Raw genomic sequence first — 19,103 nt, 5'->3', positions numbered from 1 at the left:
GAAAAATATGTCTAAGGTGTTAATTAATCTTATCAATCATTTACTAATTTATTATTAAAATCAAAAGTTATATCTGACTTGCTTTCTTCTGTGGACCATAGAAGAAAATATTTTGAAGAATGCTCAGTACGATCTTTTCCACACAATAAAAATAGACACTGAACAGGGGCTGTCAAACACCAAAAATGATACCCTAATAGTAAATTAGACAAAACAACATGATGGTGAGTTAAGATGCGAGATTTTGAGGATACAAAAGCTCCATTGTCTATTGTCAATTGTGTAGTGATGTACAAGGCAGAACCCACACAGAAGTCAGTGTAAACCAGTCAGCATTCTGTTGGTCAGTGCGGTGAATTTGCATGACTAACTTGAACCCGTTGCAAAATCTGCATGGGGAAATCTTTCACTCTTGGGTAAATTCCCAATTGCATGGATTCCTACTGAAATGACTGGGTTTTGTGCATGAAAATATACACTATGTGGATGTATTAGGACACACCTCTTGATTACTGATTTCAAACTTTTCAGTCAGACCCTTTGCCACAGGTGTATAAAATCAAGCACCTAGCCATGCAGTCATAAAAATGGGTCATTCTGAAGAGCTCAGTGAATTTAAGAGTGCTACTGTGATAGGATGTCACCTTTGCAATAAGTCAGTTTGTGAATTTTCATCCCTGCTAGATATTCCACGACATAGTGCTTAAAAGTCGCCAATGCTTTGCTCATTCCACAATACCAACACAAAATCTGTGCACCGGGAGATTCATGGAATGGGTTTCCATGGCAGAGAATCTGCATTCAAGCCTCACATCACCAAGTACAATGCCTAAAGTCAGATGGAGTGATGTAAAGCATGCTGCCACTGGACTCTGGAGCAGTGGAAACCTGTTCTGTGGAGTGACAAATCACGCTTCTCTGTTTAGCAGTTTGATTGGTGCGTCTGGGTTAGGCAGATACCAGGAGAATGTTGCCTGACTGCATTGTGGCAACTGTAAAGTTTGGTGGAGGAGGGAAAATGATATGGAGCTGTTTTTCAGGGGTTGGGATAGGACCCTTACTTACAGTGAAGAGAAATCTTAATGCTGCAGCATATAAAGACAATGCTATGCTTCCAACTTTGTGGGAAACATATTGGAAAGGCCATTTTCTGTTATAGCATGACTGTGCCCCAGTACACAAAGCAAGGTTCATAAAGACATAGCTGGATGCTATGCTTCCAACTTTGTGGGACAACCGTTGGATGACTGGAAGAACTAGCTGGACAGTCCTGAGCTTTAAACCCAATGAACACCTAGGGGATGGAACTGGAACATAGTTGAAATTGTTGGGGGGAAGCCAGGTCTTTTTGTCCCTGACAACATTACCAAGAACAGCCCTTGACTGCGAAGCCAAAATGCCTTCTACTGAATGATGCTTCACAAATGCTCTACTGAATGAATGGGCAAAAATTCACACAGAAACACTCCAAAATCCTGTGAAAAGTCTTTTCTGAAGAGTGGAAGCTCTTATAACTGCAAAGGGTGATGTGTCATTATACAGTAACTACCTTTTAGATATTTACCTGTGCAGATGGGGACTCGTGTATCTCTTTTGAGTGACACACATATTCCTGACACTTGGCAAACAATAAATATGCAGGCTGTCTTCTGCTTTTATTGGCAATGAGATTTATATCAACATAGTTGATCTGCCCGTTCTTCAGCAGAAAAAGCACATTAATTAAATTAAAACCCACCAGCCCCTAGAGCCATGAGCTGTCACATGTCAAACTGCCAGAACTTCTTCCCAGACTGGAGGCAGCACACAGGGTCAGGGTGACCGTGGCAACCGTCCTGCCAATCACAGTCCAGTAAGAGGCAACGGCGCATCCAGTAAAGTGCTCTGAGCGCTTTTTAGCCACAGCGCAAGGTGACGGAGATGTACTGTGTCAAGAGCATTTGGAGAAATGTCGCTTGTGTTTTGTTATGGGGGATGCGAAGACATAATGAAAAACAAAAAGCATTGCTTTTCCACTATTTTGCATGTTAGGTAGGAAATTGAGTCACTGTCTTTTATATTATCATATTATCATCTGCGGCATATGCATGATATTCATAAATATACAGATATACATTAATATACATTTCAAAGTCATTTCTATTCATGTTTCAGAGTCAAGCCGTAATGCACTTGCTCTGACACGTGCCGTGGTGATGGAAATCGGGCCTGATTTATTTTCCCTTCCTCCATCTTCCAATCATTTCTTGTTCTCTCTTGACTGTTATTGCTAATGAATATGCTTAACACTATACAAATAAGACTAAACACTAAAAAAATAAGATCATGTTCTTTCTTCTGTGGAACACAAAAAAAAAGAATGTTTTGACGCATAACAACATTGGAGCCCATTGAACCTTTTGAAAAATAAGTACACTTTAGCATACTATTAAATAAGAGTACTTATTACTGAAATATTTTAAAATATATATGCTTAGGTGTGAACTAAATGTAATGTTTTCATAAACTTAATTGTTTGTTTTTTACAGTTAAATGACAATTAGTTTATAATTCAAATGTATATTAAATGCAACTAGCTGAACTTAATAGTGATTATATGAGTAGACTTAAAAAGGATTTAAATACATTTTATATGTAATTTAAAATTGGTTAAAATGTACTGCTGAATGTACTGACAAGCATTTTCTATAAACTAAAATATACTTTGATCAAATTTTTAGCAAAACTTGTATGTTATGCATTTAAATATATTTGTAATAATAAAGCTGCAATTCGAAATATATTTACTTAAAATGTGATGACATGTTAAAAATAGTAGTATAGTATTAAAATTATAGGAGCGTATAGATTTTACATTATCATTATTTTATAGTATGTAATTATAGTATATACATGCACTTAAGTATGTTAGTCAACATATCAAAATAAGTGTACTTCTTTGAAGCACAACAAAACTATTAAAACAATGATTTAAAATGTACTTTAAAATAAAAAAAAATAATTTGACATTATTACAAAGAGCACTTACTGTATACTTGTCAATGGCTAGTCAATGGCTCAATGGCTCAAACTTGGTTCACATTTCAAAATGAAATAATTTCTCATCAGATTCTTTTAAGACCAAATGATCTGAGTTGTGATATCCACATTCATTTTATAGTGTTATTCTCAGTCAACAATTAATTTGTGTCGATTCATTTTAACTTCTCCAGAGAAGAAACATCAGTGCTGCCAGACACAAAGTTGATACAGTACTTAAATGAAACCCCATTCAGTTATGAGCAACCATTGAGCAGTTTTCCTCAGTGTTTGTTAGTCACCTGCAAACTGATGTGTTTTAAGCTAACATTAGCCTAGCATAGCTCTGATTTGCCATTTTCTGACCTCACTCTGTAACGCTTCCAGGAAAGATCTTACAGTTGTTTCAGGAAAGCACCGTGTAAAAGATACCATGAGCTGTTTCAGACTGATATCATTGTACGAGGTTGAGAGTTAAGGTCAGTGGTTTAGTGCATGTCTGTCTGGATTCTATGGCTTTTTGTCCTGCGCCTGTCTGAGTCTTGTGATCTCTCCAGCTGAATGCATAGGTACGTGGAGAGAACATGCACCTGCAGTTTGTTTCCTGCCAAAATCTGTTCTGTACACACACACACACATTCCTTTAGTTGCTGATCCAGCCAAGTGGCCCACTCGGCAGATGTCCATGCTGTCTATTTGTCTGTCCGCTAGTGTCAGGATGTCTGCTTGTAAATACAGTTAACTGAAGCTAGCATAGCACTACCTGACATAACAGACTGCTGGAGGCCTTTTATCTTTTGTTGCAGCCTTGTCAAAAAAAAAATGCATTTACATTTGTAATATGTAATAAAGTATGATTAAATGACAAACGATGAAATATTAATACAATAAACTCACATTTAATACAGTTTTGTGTATAAATGTTAATATTTTCTGACCAAATATTTAGTCAAGAAAAAGCTGCACGGTGGGATACAGTATCCGCAGTATATTACATATTATGGGAAATGTATAGTACTAGGTCACCCAGCTGTTTTATTCATACAGAATATATGCAGATATAAATAGCCTACTGTATAATGCATAAATACTGTAGCAAGTGTTGTATGGTGGTATGTTATTCTAAATAAAGGCAAGGTAGTTAATGACCTGGAAGCAATGGCAACTCTGATTTTAAACATTTTATACATGCAGGTACATACATATTTCATACTTCTGATTTGATTAGACTGCTAAAAGTTGGAATAGTTTTACAAAAAAAAAAAAAAAAGTATTATAAATGCAAAATGTGTGGTTGATACTGTCTTATACTACAGCATAAGCAATACTCTTTTATTGCATTATTGACACTATTAGGTGTCAAACGAACATTTCTGCTGTACTTTGTGTGCTAACTGTACCTCTGTTTCTGCCAGCAGCTCACTGTCTAACAAGCACTAGCTAACATCAATCTTTTTTTCTACTCCGTCCTCTAGACAAACCAGGGAACAGGAGACACCCCCAGACTTCTTCTACTTCTCTGACTTTGAGCGACACAACGCAGAGATCGCTGCATTTCATCTGGACAGGTAAGAGTGAAATACAGAGAGAAGGAGAGAGTTATCTGCAGGGCTTAGTAGGGCAGACCAGTGGCCAGTGTGAGAGTTTGTTTCCAGTTTTTGTTGGTTGTATTCCTTATTTTGTTTTAAGGTGTATGACAGTAATGATAAGGTTGGAAGAGACAAAATTAGATTGCCAGTGTATTTGAGAATGTCATCATTATTGGCTGAACTTTAAATAGTATTTTCTATTATTTCCAACTTTTTTCCATCCATTATTCTTAGAATTGGGGTTACTAGTTAGCGAAGACAGGCATCATTATCACTACTGCTTATTGCTCATGGTTATGGATCAAAAATAACCTAATAAATTAATTATGTTTTGTAGTTACTATTAAAGGAAATTATATTATGTTAAATGTTGTTATTATTATTACTAATAATAATAACAATGGTAACACTTTACAGTAAGGTCCCATCAGTTCATTTCAAAGCAATTCATTTGTTACAGTGTTTATTAATCTTTGTTAACGTTAGTTAATAAAAATATAACTGTTCATTGTTAGCTCATGTCAGTTCAGGTCCATTAAATAATATTAATAGACGAAGCTTTGGATTTTAATAATGCATTAGTGAATACTAAAATTACATTCGTAATTACTTTAGAATATTTTTTCTTTGTTAGTTCATGTTTACTAATGTAGTTAACTAACGCTGGAACAAATGGAACATTGTTATTTTAATTTAATTTAATTTAATATTAATTTAATTAAATTTTTTTAATTTAATTTAATTTTATTTAATTTTATTTTATTTTTATGCACCACCAATAGATAGAAAGGTTTCTAAGAAAGGTCCATTATTATAAAATGCTGTTTTATGGTGCAAATTGAACAAGTCTGGTACAAACTTACAGTCTGGTAACCTGCATGAAGCTTGTCCAAACCACATTCAACCACCCCAGTAGCCTTTAAGAGGAAATTCCCCTTGCAGAGACCTTCAGCTTGGATTCCTCCTAGTTCTTTCACTGAAAACACCTGTAGTGCTCTGATACTGCTGTGGAATGGATGTTGGCTGGGAAAAAGAAACCATAACCACACACCCACACATACTCACACATCTCCACATTTCACATTTACGCACGAGAGCGCTCGTGCCATTGTGATGTCAGAAAGCCAAACCAACTCTTATTATATTCTCGCCGCTCTGCGCATGTCACTCAAGACTTTTGGACAACGGCCTGAAAAGCACTTAGTGCGATAGAGTCGATACACCTTACAGTTACTCAGAAAGTAACAAGGTGCATGTGAGTGCAGTCAGAAGAAACTCCCTGCTGACTTTAACAAGAAGCCCCACAGAGAAAGGCTTTGTGGAGTCAGAGAGCTAATTGAGCTTGTGAGACCCACTCGATTTCCTTCTGAATGTTGTTGTTCTCATTTGAGGTGCCTGTCATATCCATGATGTGTTTTATTTAGGGGAGGAAAAAGCATGGTATGATATGTCAATTTATTTTCAGCTGAGTGATAACATTGAGATGTTTGCTAGTGAAATGGTATATTGATATTTTATTAGTTTGAGAGCATGTGGATACGACTGAATTTTACAAGAAACGTTGTGTTGCTACAGTACGCTCACCTTCATGGAAACCTCTTCCACTGGTAGCTTCCTCGCGATTATACTGTAGCTTATTTCCACAAACGTCTGACAGAACGTTCCTAGAATGCAGTGTTTCCACACTGGGCTCTTTGTCACCTGCATCCAGAGTGACTCGGCAACTTGCGACCCCTGAGTAGTTTCATCTGAAAGGCTTGGGTTTCTGTCTCTCAGGGCCCAGGAGCCCATGAGTCTTTGGAGGTTTAATGTTGAAAGTGCTCACACCACACGATGTGGGATTTCCTCCGTGACGGCCCATTGCACACACAGACAAAGACTGAGAGATTAACAAACCCTCCAGCATGCTTGTGCATCAATCAGATTTGAATTCAGAAAGACTTTTAAATTAAAATTAAATTCCTCGGTTTGGACTGAAGTTACAAACAGGATGCAAATTTTTATTTGAATTCCAGTTTGAATTTAAGGAAGTTAAACTGAAATGGAATGATGGTTTTGAAATTATTGAACTCAATTTTGAGAAATATATCTAATCAGTTGAGGAAAAACAGGATGTAGATTTTTAAATTAAAATCTAATTGAATTACACATATAGACCATAATGAGAGGTTAATAAATATTTTACATGTATATTTAATTTTTCTAATTTTTAAGTGTGTCTGTTAATTGAGGAAAAAAGTCTTTTACATGTTAAGGGATAAAAACCACTTTTTTTTCAATTTAATTATGCAAGTTTGTGGTTTTATTGCCAATCATGTTTCGAATTTCTTAAAATAGCATTCTGTAAATTCCTCTTCCTGTAGTTCCAATTCTTGAAAACTTCTTGTGAGGCGTACAGCCAGTTGATAACTGGCCGCTCATAATTGAAAAGGAGACAAATTCTGATTTTGCCCAATGCAAGTACACAAGAAAGGCCATTTATATCCTGTGGTGTGTGGCAAGATACTAAAATGCCAATAAAAGTTTAATAAAGAGCAATCACAGAGGTGTCATAAAGCCAGTGAGTAAAGAGTGGACTTAGCAGTAGCACCTTGAAGAAAAAATCGTTACCAAGCCAATTTAAAAATGGCTTTATTCTACGTATTTCCTGTACTCCTTATTGTTGCTTCTTCATTATTGAATGCAGCAGGAGATTGAATGTCTGCTGTCACTGTTCTCATAAAGCAGTCTGTGAACTGTGCATCGTCTGCATGAAGAAACACCACAGGTGTTGTATCTGATAATTCATTGCAAATAAATCATTTGACAAGGTCGCTTGTTTGTGGCGCACAGAATCCTGGATTTCCGGAGAGTTCCCCCGGTGGCCGGCAGGCTGGTGAACATGACACGGGAGATCCGAGACGTGACCCGTGACAAAAAGCTCTGGCGGACATTCTTCGTATCCCCAGGTATGAGTGGCTTCCACATGGCCTTTTCTTCTATCCCATCAGGCCATGCTTCCCCCCTCCTGACTGTTGGCTTCTCACGCGTATAGAGTTCGAACAATGGGAAAATCCACATTTCTGTGAATGAAGACAGTCATTCAGTTTCATGACAAACTTCCCTGTGCCTATGTGGTTTAGAAGTGTTAGCATTCAACAAGTGTTAGCATTTGTTGCATAGTTTACATACAGCATGTTAGCATCTTGCTATATGTATTTTTGACTGCGTATTCCTTTTCTTACAGCTTAAAAAGTCCATAAAGAACTGTCAAACTAACCAACTATGGGCTATGACAAATATTAGCACAAAAAGCGTGCAGTAAACCAGCCGTATAGACCAGCTTACAACACCCAGTCAAGATGCTAGGCTAATTACAGCTTTTAATTAGGGAGTAACAAACATGCAATAACACACGTGCAGCAAGTTTGGCTACTAAATTACCGACATTTAGATGATGTAAGTGTTCAGATGAGGCACACAGATTGGCCATATTCTTTCCCTGCAGGACTATCATTAGCATTCTACCTCCACTTTTCATGACAAATGTGTTTTTGTAGAGACTAGTGAAAGGGCTCCGCTTCCCCCAGGGAGCTGTGTCAGGAAACATTTGAAAAAGGCGTTATACACAATGATTCATCATTGGCTAAACAGCAGCGTTTAATGAGCCCTTGGTGAATCCGAGCATTTTAGATCACTGACATCCTTCATCACATAAAGACACATCTGGAGAAGTCACCTATTTCAAAAACATATTCTGCAGTCTGTATTAATTCTATAAACAAGGCTGCTGCACAAAAGATTGTCATAGTAGCATGTTGTTGCTTTTGAAATGTGTTTACCATCATGGTGGTGGACGGCCAGGGCTTGTCGGTATAACAGTATATGTGTCAACTGTTTTTCCAGCCACATTTATTTGAGGTTTTTATTGAAAAAATGTTTTTTGGGATTTTTTTTTGTGTTTTTTTTACTTATATGTGTATTTTTTATTTTTTGTTTTAATTTTTTTTATGATGTTATTTGTATTTTAGAGTGCTTTTAACCCACTTAAGTAGGACTTAAGTACATCTTTGTAAGTCTTTTCATAATTACTTAAATCGTACATTGAAATATGGTTAAAGTGTACTCCTGAATGTACTGAAAAGCACTTATCATAAACTAAAATATACTTTAATATTATTTCTATTGAACCTTGTATGCCTTGTATTTAAATAATTTATAACCAAGTACTTTACATGTGCTTAAGCGTAGCAAGACAAAAGATTATTAAACATAATTTAAAATGTACTTTAAAGTAAAACTTGTAATTTGACATTACAAAGTGTACTTTTTTAAAAGTATTGTATGTTAAAAACTGTAAGTAACTGTAAGTAATGAAAGTGTCTCTCTTTAAGCACATTTAAGTGCCCTTTTATTTAATTAGTATTAAATTATCTGAAAGCACAGTTTAGTTAAATATACTTTTCAAATTTGAGGGGAGTTTTACTATTTTATGTCTTTTGTGTTTATATACTTAACCACATTACATGGTAATGGTGTGTAACACAATAATAATTCTTGATTTATTTTATTTTTATTATTATTTATTTGAAACTTGATGGACGCATACAAAAAGATATGATTATTTATTCATTACAAATTAATGCATCAGTGGAAAACAGCTGCTTCACATTATATAAAACTTGGGTTAAATATCTGGGGAGTCTGAAAGGTTGTAGGTTAAAACCCTGTAATAGGCAATCAATGAGCTATTACCATTGTGTACTTGAAGACACTTAACCCCATGTTACTCAGGAGGGACTTTTCCTTTCTCTTTGTCTCACTGGTGGTCTATTTTAAAACCCCCAAGAAGAGTTTTCTCTTTCCTTTCTTTCTTCCTCACCCCTGCAGCCAACAACATCTGCTTCTACGGCGAGTGCTCCTACTACTGCTCCACAGAGCATGCCCTGTGTGGGAAGCCTGACCAGATCGAGGGCTCCCTGGCTGCATTTCTTCCTGACTTGGCACTAGCCAAGCGCAAGACCTGGAGGAACCCCTGGCGCCGCTCCTACCACAAACGCAAGAAAGCTGAGTAAGCTCTTTTTCTCCGCTTTATCTCAGGTCTCCACGCACCACCCCATATCTTCATTAAACTACAGTCTGACTTTATCAGCAAAAAAAGACTACTGCGGTTCTCACTTACTCTCAGAGAAATCCTATCTGTGCAGTTAAACAATGGACCATCTTGTTTGAGATGGCAGTTGTACGCTAGTAGGGTTATATATGAGAAGGGGCAAATGCAGCTCAAATTTAAAGGTAAAGAGAGTTTCTTAGTTGTTTTCTCTGCTGTAAGGTGGGAAGTGGATCCAGATTATTGTGATGAAGTCAAACAGACTCCTCCGTATGACCGAGGCACACGACTTCTGGACATCATGGACATGACTATTTTTGACTTTCTAATGGGTAAGTGTTGAACGTGTTTAAAAAACGTGTTTATAAAATTAATTACTCCAGTAAGTAATTTTCAGGGTAAATTTATTTATACATTTTTGCATTTTTTAATTAAATATTTGTGTAGCATTGTAAAAAATATATAGTTAATTGTGATATACAAGTTTTAAAATGAGAAATAGACACATCGTGAGATATAAAGTCACAATGTGAGGTTAAAAAAAATAAGTAAATCACATTTTGAGATTAAAAACTGTCAAATGTAGGAGATGTACAGACACACTGTGAGATAAAGTCGAATTGTGGAAAAATTCACAGTTGGAGATATGCAGTCACATTGCAAGCAAATAAAGTTGCATTGCAAGGTTTTTTTTTTTTTTTTTTAAAGTCACTGTGAGATATAAAGTCACATTGCAAGATAAACACATCTGGCAGATACAAAGTCACATTGTAAGATGCATCACACTGGGAGATATAAAGTCACAACTGGGAGATATAAAGTTCTAATTTCGAGAAATAAAGTCACAATTTTGAGATATAAGTCACAATAGGAAAATATAAAGTCACACTGAGGAAAAAATAAAGAAACAAAAGTTGTATTGTGAGAAAGTCATTTGGGAAACATACAGTCACATTACAAGAAAGAAAACAATCCCTGTGCTATATATAAAGTCACATTACAAAGTAAAAGACAATTGGGAAATACAAAGTCACAATTAAAAGAAACAGTCACACTGTTAGATTAAAAAGTCACATTGCGAAATAAAAAAAGTTGAATTGCACAGAAGTTACTGTTGGGAGATATACAGTAAAATCGAAAGAAATAAAGGTACTGCAAGATTAGAAAAAAGTATAGATATAGTCACATTGTGAGGTAAGTCACACTGAGATGTAAAGTCACAATGGGGAGATATAAAGTCTAAGTTTCAAGAAATACAGTCACAATTTTTAGGTATAAAATCACAATTACAAAAGTTATACAATGACATTGTGAGATAAAGTTGTATATAAGTCACATTGTGAGATAAAAATGTCACTGCAAGAAATAAAGTCACTAACTAAAAGTATAAAGTCTCAATTTTGAGAAATAAAGTTACAATTTTGAGATGTAAAGTCTCAATAGGGAGATATAAAGTCACATTGTGGGATAAAAACTGTAGTCACTTTGTGATAAAGGTCACACTGCTACTGTAGATACTGTATAAGGTCAGAACTAGAAGTGTAAAGACTCAGATCTGAGAAATAAAGTCACAGTTTTGAGATATAAATACAGAGATATAAAGTCACAATTATGTAAAGTATAAAGTCTCAATTTCAATAAAGTCACAATTGCAATAGATAAAGTCTCAATTGTGAGTTAATGAGCAGACTGTGGGTGGTCTCTGAGGTTGAGAGTGTTTTGATCCGTTCATGAGCCGTGTGCCCTTGAGCGAGGCTGTTAACCTCAGGCTGATCTGGGGGAATTTCCCCTGTTCAGTTCATGGTGCTTTTCTGTAAGGACATTGTGTGAACACCATGGAAACCAACTCCTCCAGCCCTGGTTGTGTGTGGATAAATATAGATTCTGATTCAAGTGCTAACTGATTAGTCATGAAGACGACTAAAATTATCAACTGCAGAATTGGAATCTGTTGAACATAACTTAACTTCAAGGAGCGATAGACTACCTTTTATCATTATAGTTATAAGTTCAACATCCCACATCAATCCTCCTGTATTTCACTCTCCCTCTCTCCATTTTCACATTGAACAGGCAACATGGATCGCCACCATTACGAGACTTTCGAGAAGTTTGGAAATGAGACTTTCATTATTCATTTGGACAACGGCAGAGGGTAAGCCAATTTTATTATCATATAACGTCCCCTCTGTCCTTCACACCTAACTCCTCAAAGCTCCACATGACTCCACAGCTACTTCCTTTTTACACTGAAACCATGGAAACAGAGTGTTTCTATCTTGAGAAACGTGAATATGTAGATGTTGAGTGTAAGGTCAGATTCATATGGCGTCCTGTCTCAGGGTGTAATATGCATGCCGTTGAAGGGCTCACAGTGGGTAGAAGTCACACAGGTGCTCACACGGATAAAGCATTTTGATTAAACCGACATTCTGCTCAGCTGAAGTGACTGATTTTTCATTCTCTACATTTTTTTCTGAAGTAGGCCACTGTGTAACGCCATAGGTCTCTCAAGGCCGGACTAAAATGTACATTTATTTTCTTCTGTTTGTGTTAAATTTATACTGAGCTGTATTTCTGATGGGGTTTTACTGTTACAAATATGTTGCAAGGTGCTGTCATGAAATTATATAAAGGACCACTCTTTATTTGTCAGTACTCTTGTTGAAGTTGCCGTTCGGTCATGACTTGTGTTACATATGAAGTTTTGCAGGATAAAATAATGGTAACAATTTATTTTAAGAACCAATTCTCGCTATTAATAAGTTGCTTATTAGCATGCATATTACTAGCATATTGGCTGATTATTAAAACTTATAAAGCACATATTAATGCCTTATTCTGCATGACCATATTTTAAATCCCTTAATCCACCCCAACTACCTTACTAACTATTAATAAGCAGCAAAATAGGAGTTTGTTCAGGGAAAACTCTTAGTCAATAGTAAATATGTGTTCCCTATTCGAAAGTGTCACCAAAATAATATATTTTATTATAACTTATAAATAAAACATATTTCAGACCCACTGAACCACGGCAGTAATGTGCTGTGCAATTTGACATACAGATATGAAAGTAATAGCCCAAGATGAATGTATAACAACAAAAAGTGACTTAAGTTTCCATGTTATGAGCTTGGTTCTATTTCATCTTAAATAAAGACCTGAATGTACAATTTGGTGAGTTCTTCATGTTCTAACTTTTATGTCTGGTAAAGTTTAAAGGGGTCATATGATGCGATTTCAAATTTTCCTTTCTCTTTGGAGATTTTCCTGATCTTGGTGAATAAAGAAGATCTGTGAAGTTGCAAAGACTAAAGTATCAAATCCAAAGAGATATTCTTTATAAAAGTTGACACTCGTCCACACCCCCCTGAAACGGCTCGTTCTAACATGCCCCCACATCTCTACGTTAGTATGTGGGAAGATTTGCATAGCGCCGCCCAGATGTTCACGCAAAGAAAGGCAGCGTACCTTTTATTCTCTTTGTAGTATTGTTGTTGCCGCCGCCCCCATGTCGTATAGACGCTGTGTGTTTCACTGTGAAAGCGAAACTACTTTTATTGGCTTTCCAAAAGAGGACGATATTCGCTTCGTCATACCTAGAGCTGATCCGTGCTGGTCGCTGAGGAAATACATCAACTTTGCACTGTGGATCGCAGAATCGGCTTTCACTGTGAACGAAGCGGCGTCCAGCCCGGGGTCGTCACATGTGGTTACTTTGTTTTTGCCTTCCAAAAGAAAACACGACTAGAAATCATGTTTATATCATGTTTATAATGGGTTTTATGTTAATGTCTCGTCGCTCCGGTCGGACAAGGCGTCACAATATGTTAAGAGGCGTAACATAAGGTATACAGCCAATATATAAGGTATACAGCCAATCACTACGCACTGGATAGCTGGCCAATCACAGCGCACCTCGCTTTTCAGAGCGATGAGCCTTGTAAAAATCGACGCGTTTCAGAAGGTGGGGCATAGAGGAGAAACAATAATGTACAGTAAGTACCTTAAGTAACCTTAAACCACATAAACACATTTCATTACACCAAATACACAAAATAATGTTCTTTTTAGCAGCATCGTATGACCCCTTTAAATAAGTTTATAGAGACTGCATATCACACTACTAGTGTGCTGGAAATGGTTGTTGAGAGTTTTAGTATCTTTACCCTAGTAAAAACAAAGTACACTTTAGCATACTTTAAAAAAAAAAAGTTCTTAATATGGTAATAATATACTTTAAAAGAATACACTGAAGTGTGAATCGAGTGCAATATTGGACACTTATTTGCATGTTAATTGCAATTAAATGAAAATGTATTATATTTTAAATGTATATTAAATGCAATTAGCTTAACTTAGTGCTTTTTTAGCCATCTAAGTAGGACTGAAGTACATCTTTATATGTAATTTCATAATTACTTCTTTTGTCTTTGAAAAATGGTTAAAGTGTACGTCTCAGGTTACTTGACTGTAACCCTGTTTTCTGAAAAAGTAGGAACGAGATGATGTGTTTCATTAATGCTTATGAGAACATTCTTTGTCCTACCGGGTGTGAGGCATGTGTGTCAAACACGCCAAGAACTGACTTAAATAACCTTGGTCGGTGACATCATTGGAATGCGTGCACCTGTGAGGTTATAAATAGACATGAAATGGACACACCTTGTGTTGTGTGTGCGCACAAACATCGAAGAGGTCTCAGAAATGACTTTGGAAAGTGGCTCAAAGACATGCAGGCCCGGAGTAGCATGGACATCAAAACTATAGAATCTGATGAACGTGTGCAGGGAGGATTTGCCTGTCACATGACACAATTGCTGCAAGGGGACAACTCTTGCTAGTGCCTTAGAGGATGCAACTCCCCCTGGCTGAATGAACTCCTAGAGGCAAAGCTTGACCGCATACCTCATAGGCTATGCTAATGTGACAACCGCCCCCTGGGTGTGGCCCCCCTAGCATTTGAAAAGCTGCCCCGACTTACAGTATCTCACAGAAGTGAGTACACCCCTCACATTTTTGTAAATATTTTGTTATATCTTTTCATGTGACAACACTGCTACAATGTCAAGTAGTGAGTGTACAGCTTGTCTAACAGTGTGAATTTGCTGTCCCCTCAAAATAACTCAACAAATAGCCATTAATGTCTAATGCCATTAAACTCCCCAATATTTTATCATTGTGGGAGGAGCGCTCGGAGACATGAAAGTGTCTCTCTTTAAGTGTACTTAAATGGCCTTTTATTTCAGTAATACTACATTATCTGCAAGTACAGTTTTTTTTTAAACAAAATATGCTTCTAAGATTTGAAATACTCTAAAAGTGCACATTCAATACAATTAAGCACGCTTTTTCACAAGAGAACCATTTAAAAATATCAGATATTTGACTTCTTTTTTCTCTCTAACCCCCCAGATTTGGAAAGCATTCACATGATGAAATGTCCATCCTGGTCCCTTTGACTCAGTGCTGCCGGTAAGATTGTTTTTCTCCACTTTCAGACATCTCTTGAATCCAACTGAGAGAGTGACTGCAGTGCAGTAATTCAGTATAGCACCAACACAACCTCATCCTGCTGTCTGCTGTGCTCTGTTATTCTAGCTTTGTCCTTTATTGCACATTTACATTTATTTCCTGTGGCTGATGTTTTCTTCCTAGAACAATCTATATGAATGGTTGCAAAAAAAACACTGACTGTCTCCCAAATTGCATAATTCTGCAAGCTGGTCATAGTACACACCACTCTGTTGCAAACATTCTGAATGTGGCTAATTTCCTATTCTAAGGGGCCATTCACACAAAACACGTTTTGCATTCCACTGCACTACTTTTACATTGTTTTTCTATGTAAACATTTACTAGATAGTTGTTAATTGCACTTGTGTCTTTCGTAGAAGAGTTTGTTTTTCATTCCACTGCTCACCGCTCATGTACTGTAATTTGATGCAAAATTTTGTTCTGTGTGAACATTGCTGTTGGAATTGAATTGTTTCTTTTTTTTACTTTACTTTTTTTCCAAATGTTATTTTTTAATGGTTAAAATAAATGCTAATATAAAGTATGTCTAATAAATTTTAATCAAAGACTTTATTTTAACAATAATTTACTAAAAGTTTAACAAAAATCTAATTTGAAGGATGAAACCCATTTTATTTTCCCCAAAATCTGTGTTTATCATTTTCAATTTTCTGGACACTCAGAGCAGCTCGTTCAAATTTTCCTGACATTCCATGTTATTCTTTAAATTCCATTTTTATAAATGGATTTTACAATTCCATCTGTATTTTCATAGAGCTCTGTATCCTAAACAGATTGGCTGATGCTGAGTTATACCTTCTACTGTTCTCTCTCTCTCAGAGTGAAGAGGTCAACGTACCTGCGGCTACAGCTGTTGGCTAAAGAGGAGTTCAAGCTGAGCTCTCTAATGGAGGAATCGCTACTGCAGGACCAGTTGGCACCCATACTCATCTGGCCCCACTTGGAGGCCATGGACCGCCGCCTGCGCCTGGTGCTCAAGGTGCTGGCTGACTGCGTAGAGAAAGAAGGCTTCTTATCAGTGGTGGAGAACGACCTGGAGGGACAGCCCTCCTCGCACCACCACCAGCCGCATGGAGGGAGGTAGTGAGGCCTGAACCTCTGTTCCCTCCAGTCAATTCCCCACCATGAGCCCCACTGAGGCTTGTGCTCGAGTCACACTCTGAATTCAATGAATTCCACACCACCAATGCCTCTGAGGAGCCACCCTATCATATGTGTAGATGCAGATGTACAGAGACACAGCTATCAGAGGAACTCTGGAATGAAGAATTTGTTTCTGGATGGCTTGTGTTTGAGCTGTGCTCGGAGCTGCAGTACATACGTTTCTATTGCAACCTGATTTGTTTGACAAGTCTGCTGATATAATTTATTACATTTGCATATTTCGAGTTGGCGAGTGTACAGAAGAGTTGGAACCAAAAGTTGGAACAGATATGATTGTGGTTTTGGTACTCAGATCTATATATTCAAAAACACAACTGTTATTTACTGTGCTCATGAAGGTCTTTGACATAAGGGCACGTAAACAAGCTTTAATGATAGTACTGCAGTGCAGTACTACTGTGCGAGGACACTTAAACACATCCTTCTCTGTGCGTTCACAATTCAACATCATTTCCTACCATCTGAACTAAGTCATCATTTACATTGCACATCGTGCCATCAAGAATTCAGTCATCGTGTCAGATTCAGCACATTTGTTATTTCACTTAGGGAAATTCAGAGGTGAAGTGTGCGCTTCATTTGAGGTTATTCAGTGGTGAAGCACGTGTTTAAACGTCTCCGTGGAGAACGAGAGAATCATGCTGATTGGTTCTTCAGGCATCCTGTGTCCGCAGTCAGTGTTTCCCATCTCAGGCCTCATGCTGAATACACCTGCTTTCTCTTAATGAGAACCTTAAGGACGGGCTGATGCTAGGCTAGCATAAGTTCATAATGATGTTAGTCATACTTCACGCTGCAGGTTTCTCTTGTCTCATCTGGTGGAGTGATTTCAGTGCTTGATTATAAAGTAGGGCACAGGCTCAAGGGAATGAAACAAACCAATAGGATGTGTAGGGGAACTGAGAGGAAACAACATTCCAAGTTCTTTCATGTTAAAAAGAGTTTTTGTCCTAACCAACGAGACCAGTGGAGTCGAATCCTGTTTCTGGAGTTTGAGAGGAAACAACATTCCAAGTTCTTTCATGTTAATTTTGTTTTTTTTTGTTTTTTTCTGAATCTTATTATTTTTTTATTTTTTTTTGCTTTGCCAACAGTGAACTTTCACAGGTCCGAAATCCTGCTTTCCATAATTGTGTATGCTGCATTCCATTCAGTCAGAGGTGGGATCTGATATCTCATCCGTATCATTGGTCAGTGTTCAGAACATGACTTAGAAAACCAAATGCTCTTGTTAGATCTGCAGGTGTTCCATGGTTACATGATGGTAACCAGTGCAAGCATTTGCTATTCTGTGATTATTACCAGAGCTTACATCTGAATGTTTAGCATTAACAGTATACATCTCCCTGTGTGCCACAATTTTTGTGTGATCATATACCCTAATCTTCTGTACACCAAATCTCCTTAAAGGATAGTTCACCCAAAAATGAAATTTCTGTTGTTAATTACTCACCCTCATGTAGTTCCAAACACATAAATCCTTCATGCATCTTCAGTACACAAATTAAGGTATTTTTGATGAAATCCAAGAGTTTTCTGACCCTGCATAGACCGCAAGGGAACTACCACGTTCAAGGCCCAGAAAGGAAGTGACATCAGTGGTTCAACCGTAATTTTGAATAATGTCCTTAATATGTTTCTGGGCTTTGAACATGGTAGTACCGTTGCTGTCTATGCAGGGTCAGAAAGCTCTCGGATTTCATTAAAAATAGCTTAATTTGTGTTCTAAAGATGAACGAAGGTCTTATGAGTTTGGAACAACATTAATTAATGAATTAATGACAGAATTTTATTTTCTGGGTGAACTATCCTTTTAAGTTGAAAGTGGCGTTCCATTGCACTTTTCCGAATTAAAAAAAATAATAATAATTATTATCTAAAGATTATTATCTTTCCAAGTTGAATAGAATGCATGTGTGTTCTGGAGTCGGATTCATTAAAATAATCTTAAGAAATAAGATTATTAATTAATTTTATTAATTAATTTCTAATAAAAAAAATTAGTTGTTACTGAATTTTGAATTCAGTAAAAAGTCATGCACACATAATAATGACCAAACATTGTTTATCAATCAGTGCTGTCTTATATGGATATTATTAGTTATTTCATGTATCTATAGTGTTTTGTTGAAATGCTTAATATTTGAAACAACCCAGTAAATGTATTAAACATCTTGCCTTTGGGGATTTAAGATAATATGGAAGTTATCCTAAATAGAGGGTTATTAACAATGGTTTCTAAAATATTATTTTCAAAATTTTTGTCTGTAGAAAAATCTTGATAAAAACAATGACAGCATTCTTAAAAAAAAAAAAAAAAAAAGTGTTTTTGAATTACTTTTTTCTTACAGTACGTTACAAAATAATAAGAAAAAAACAGTTGAGAAAAACATTAGTCTTAAGAATCATTTGTGAATCCAGCACTGATTAGCAGATTACTTGTCAGTGGAAAGTGGTTAGGACATGATTTAATGGTCATTGATTGTTTTATAATATGACATAATTTCCTTCCCACTGTTTTGTTTCGTTTTTCAGCATTAGTCACATATACTGACCTTTCAACAAAAGTCATAATTCCATTGCTCTCTATTAAAATGTTTTCAGCTTCTTTTGTATTGTGTAAACCATGGCCAAAAAGGCAATAGAGTGCCTTTTATCTTTCTAGCAGTATTGATTGCCACTTCCAGTCTCATTCAATCACT

At 36.6% G+C, this 19,103-nt stretch overlaps 1 protein-coding gene across 1 annotated transcript in view; it reads left to right on the top strand.

The window, feature by feature from the left end:
• The window catches only part of LOC109080000 (extracellular serine/threonine protein kinase FAM20C-like), a 50,808-nt gene extending 33,419 nt beyond the window's left edge, over positions 1–17,389 (top strand). Inside the window, exons 4-10 of the mRNA XM_042730371.1 lie at positions 4,494–4,586; positions 7,440–7,555; positions 9,477–9,657; positions 9,919–10,028; positions 11,770–11,851; positions 15,115–15,174; positions 16,057–17,389. Of these exons, the coding sequence (XP_042586305.1) occupies positions 4,494–4,586; positions 7,440–7,555; positions 9,477–9,657; positions 9,919–10,028; positions 11,770–11,851; positions 15,115–15,174; positions 16,057–16,321 (907 nt within the window). The 3' untranslated portion in view covers positions 16,322–17,389. The remainder of the gene's footprint in view (positions 1–4,493; positions 4,587–7,439; positions 7,556–9,476; positions 9,658–9,918; positions 10,029–11,769; positions 11,852–15,114; positions 15,175–16,056) is intronic.
• The last annotated feature ends 1,714 nt before the right edge of the window (positions 17,390–19,103 follow it).

Source organism: Cyprinus carpio, chromosome A3 (genome assembly GCF_018340385.1).
Source record: "Cyprinus carpio isolate SPL01 chromosome A3, ASM1834038v1, whole genome shotgun sequence".
Taxonomy (NCBI): domain Eukaryota; kingdom Metazoa; phylum Chordata; class Actinopteri; order Cypriniformes; family Cyprinidae; genus Cyprinus; species Cyprinus carpio.
Note: the sequence above shows the minus strand (reverse complement) of the source record. Positions and strands in the feature narration are given on the sequence as shown.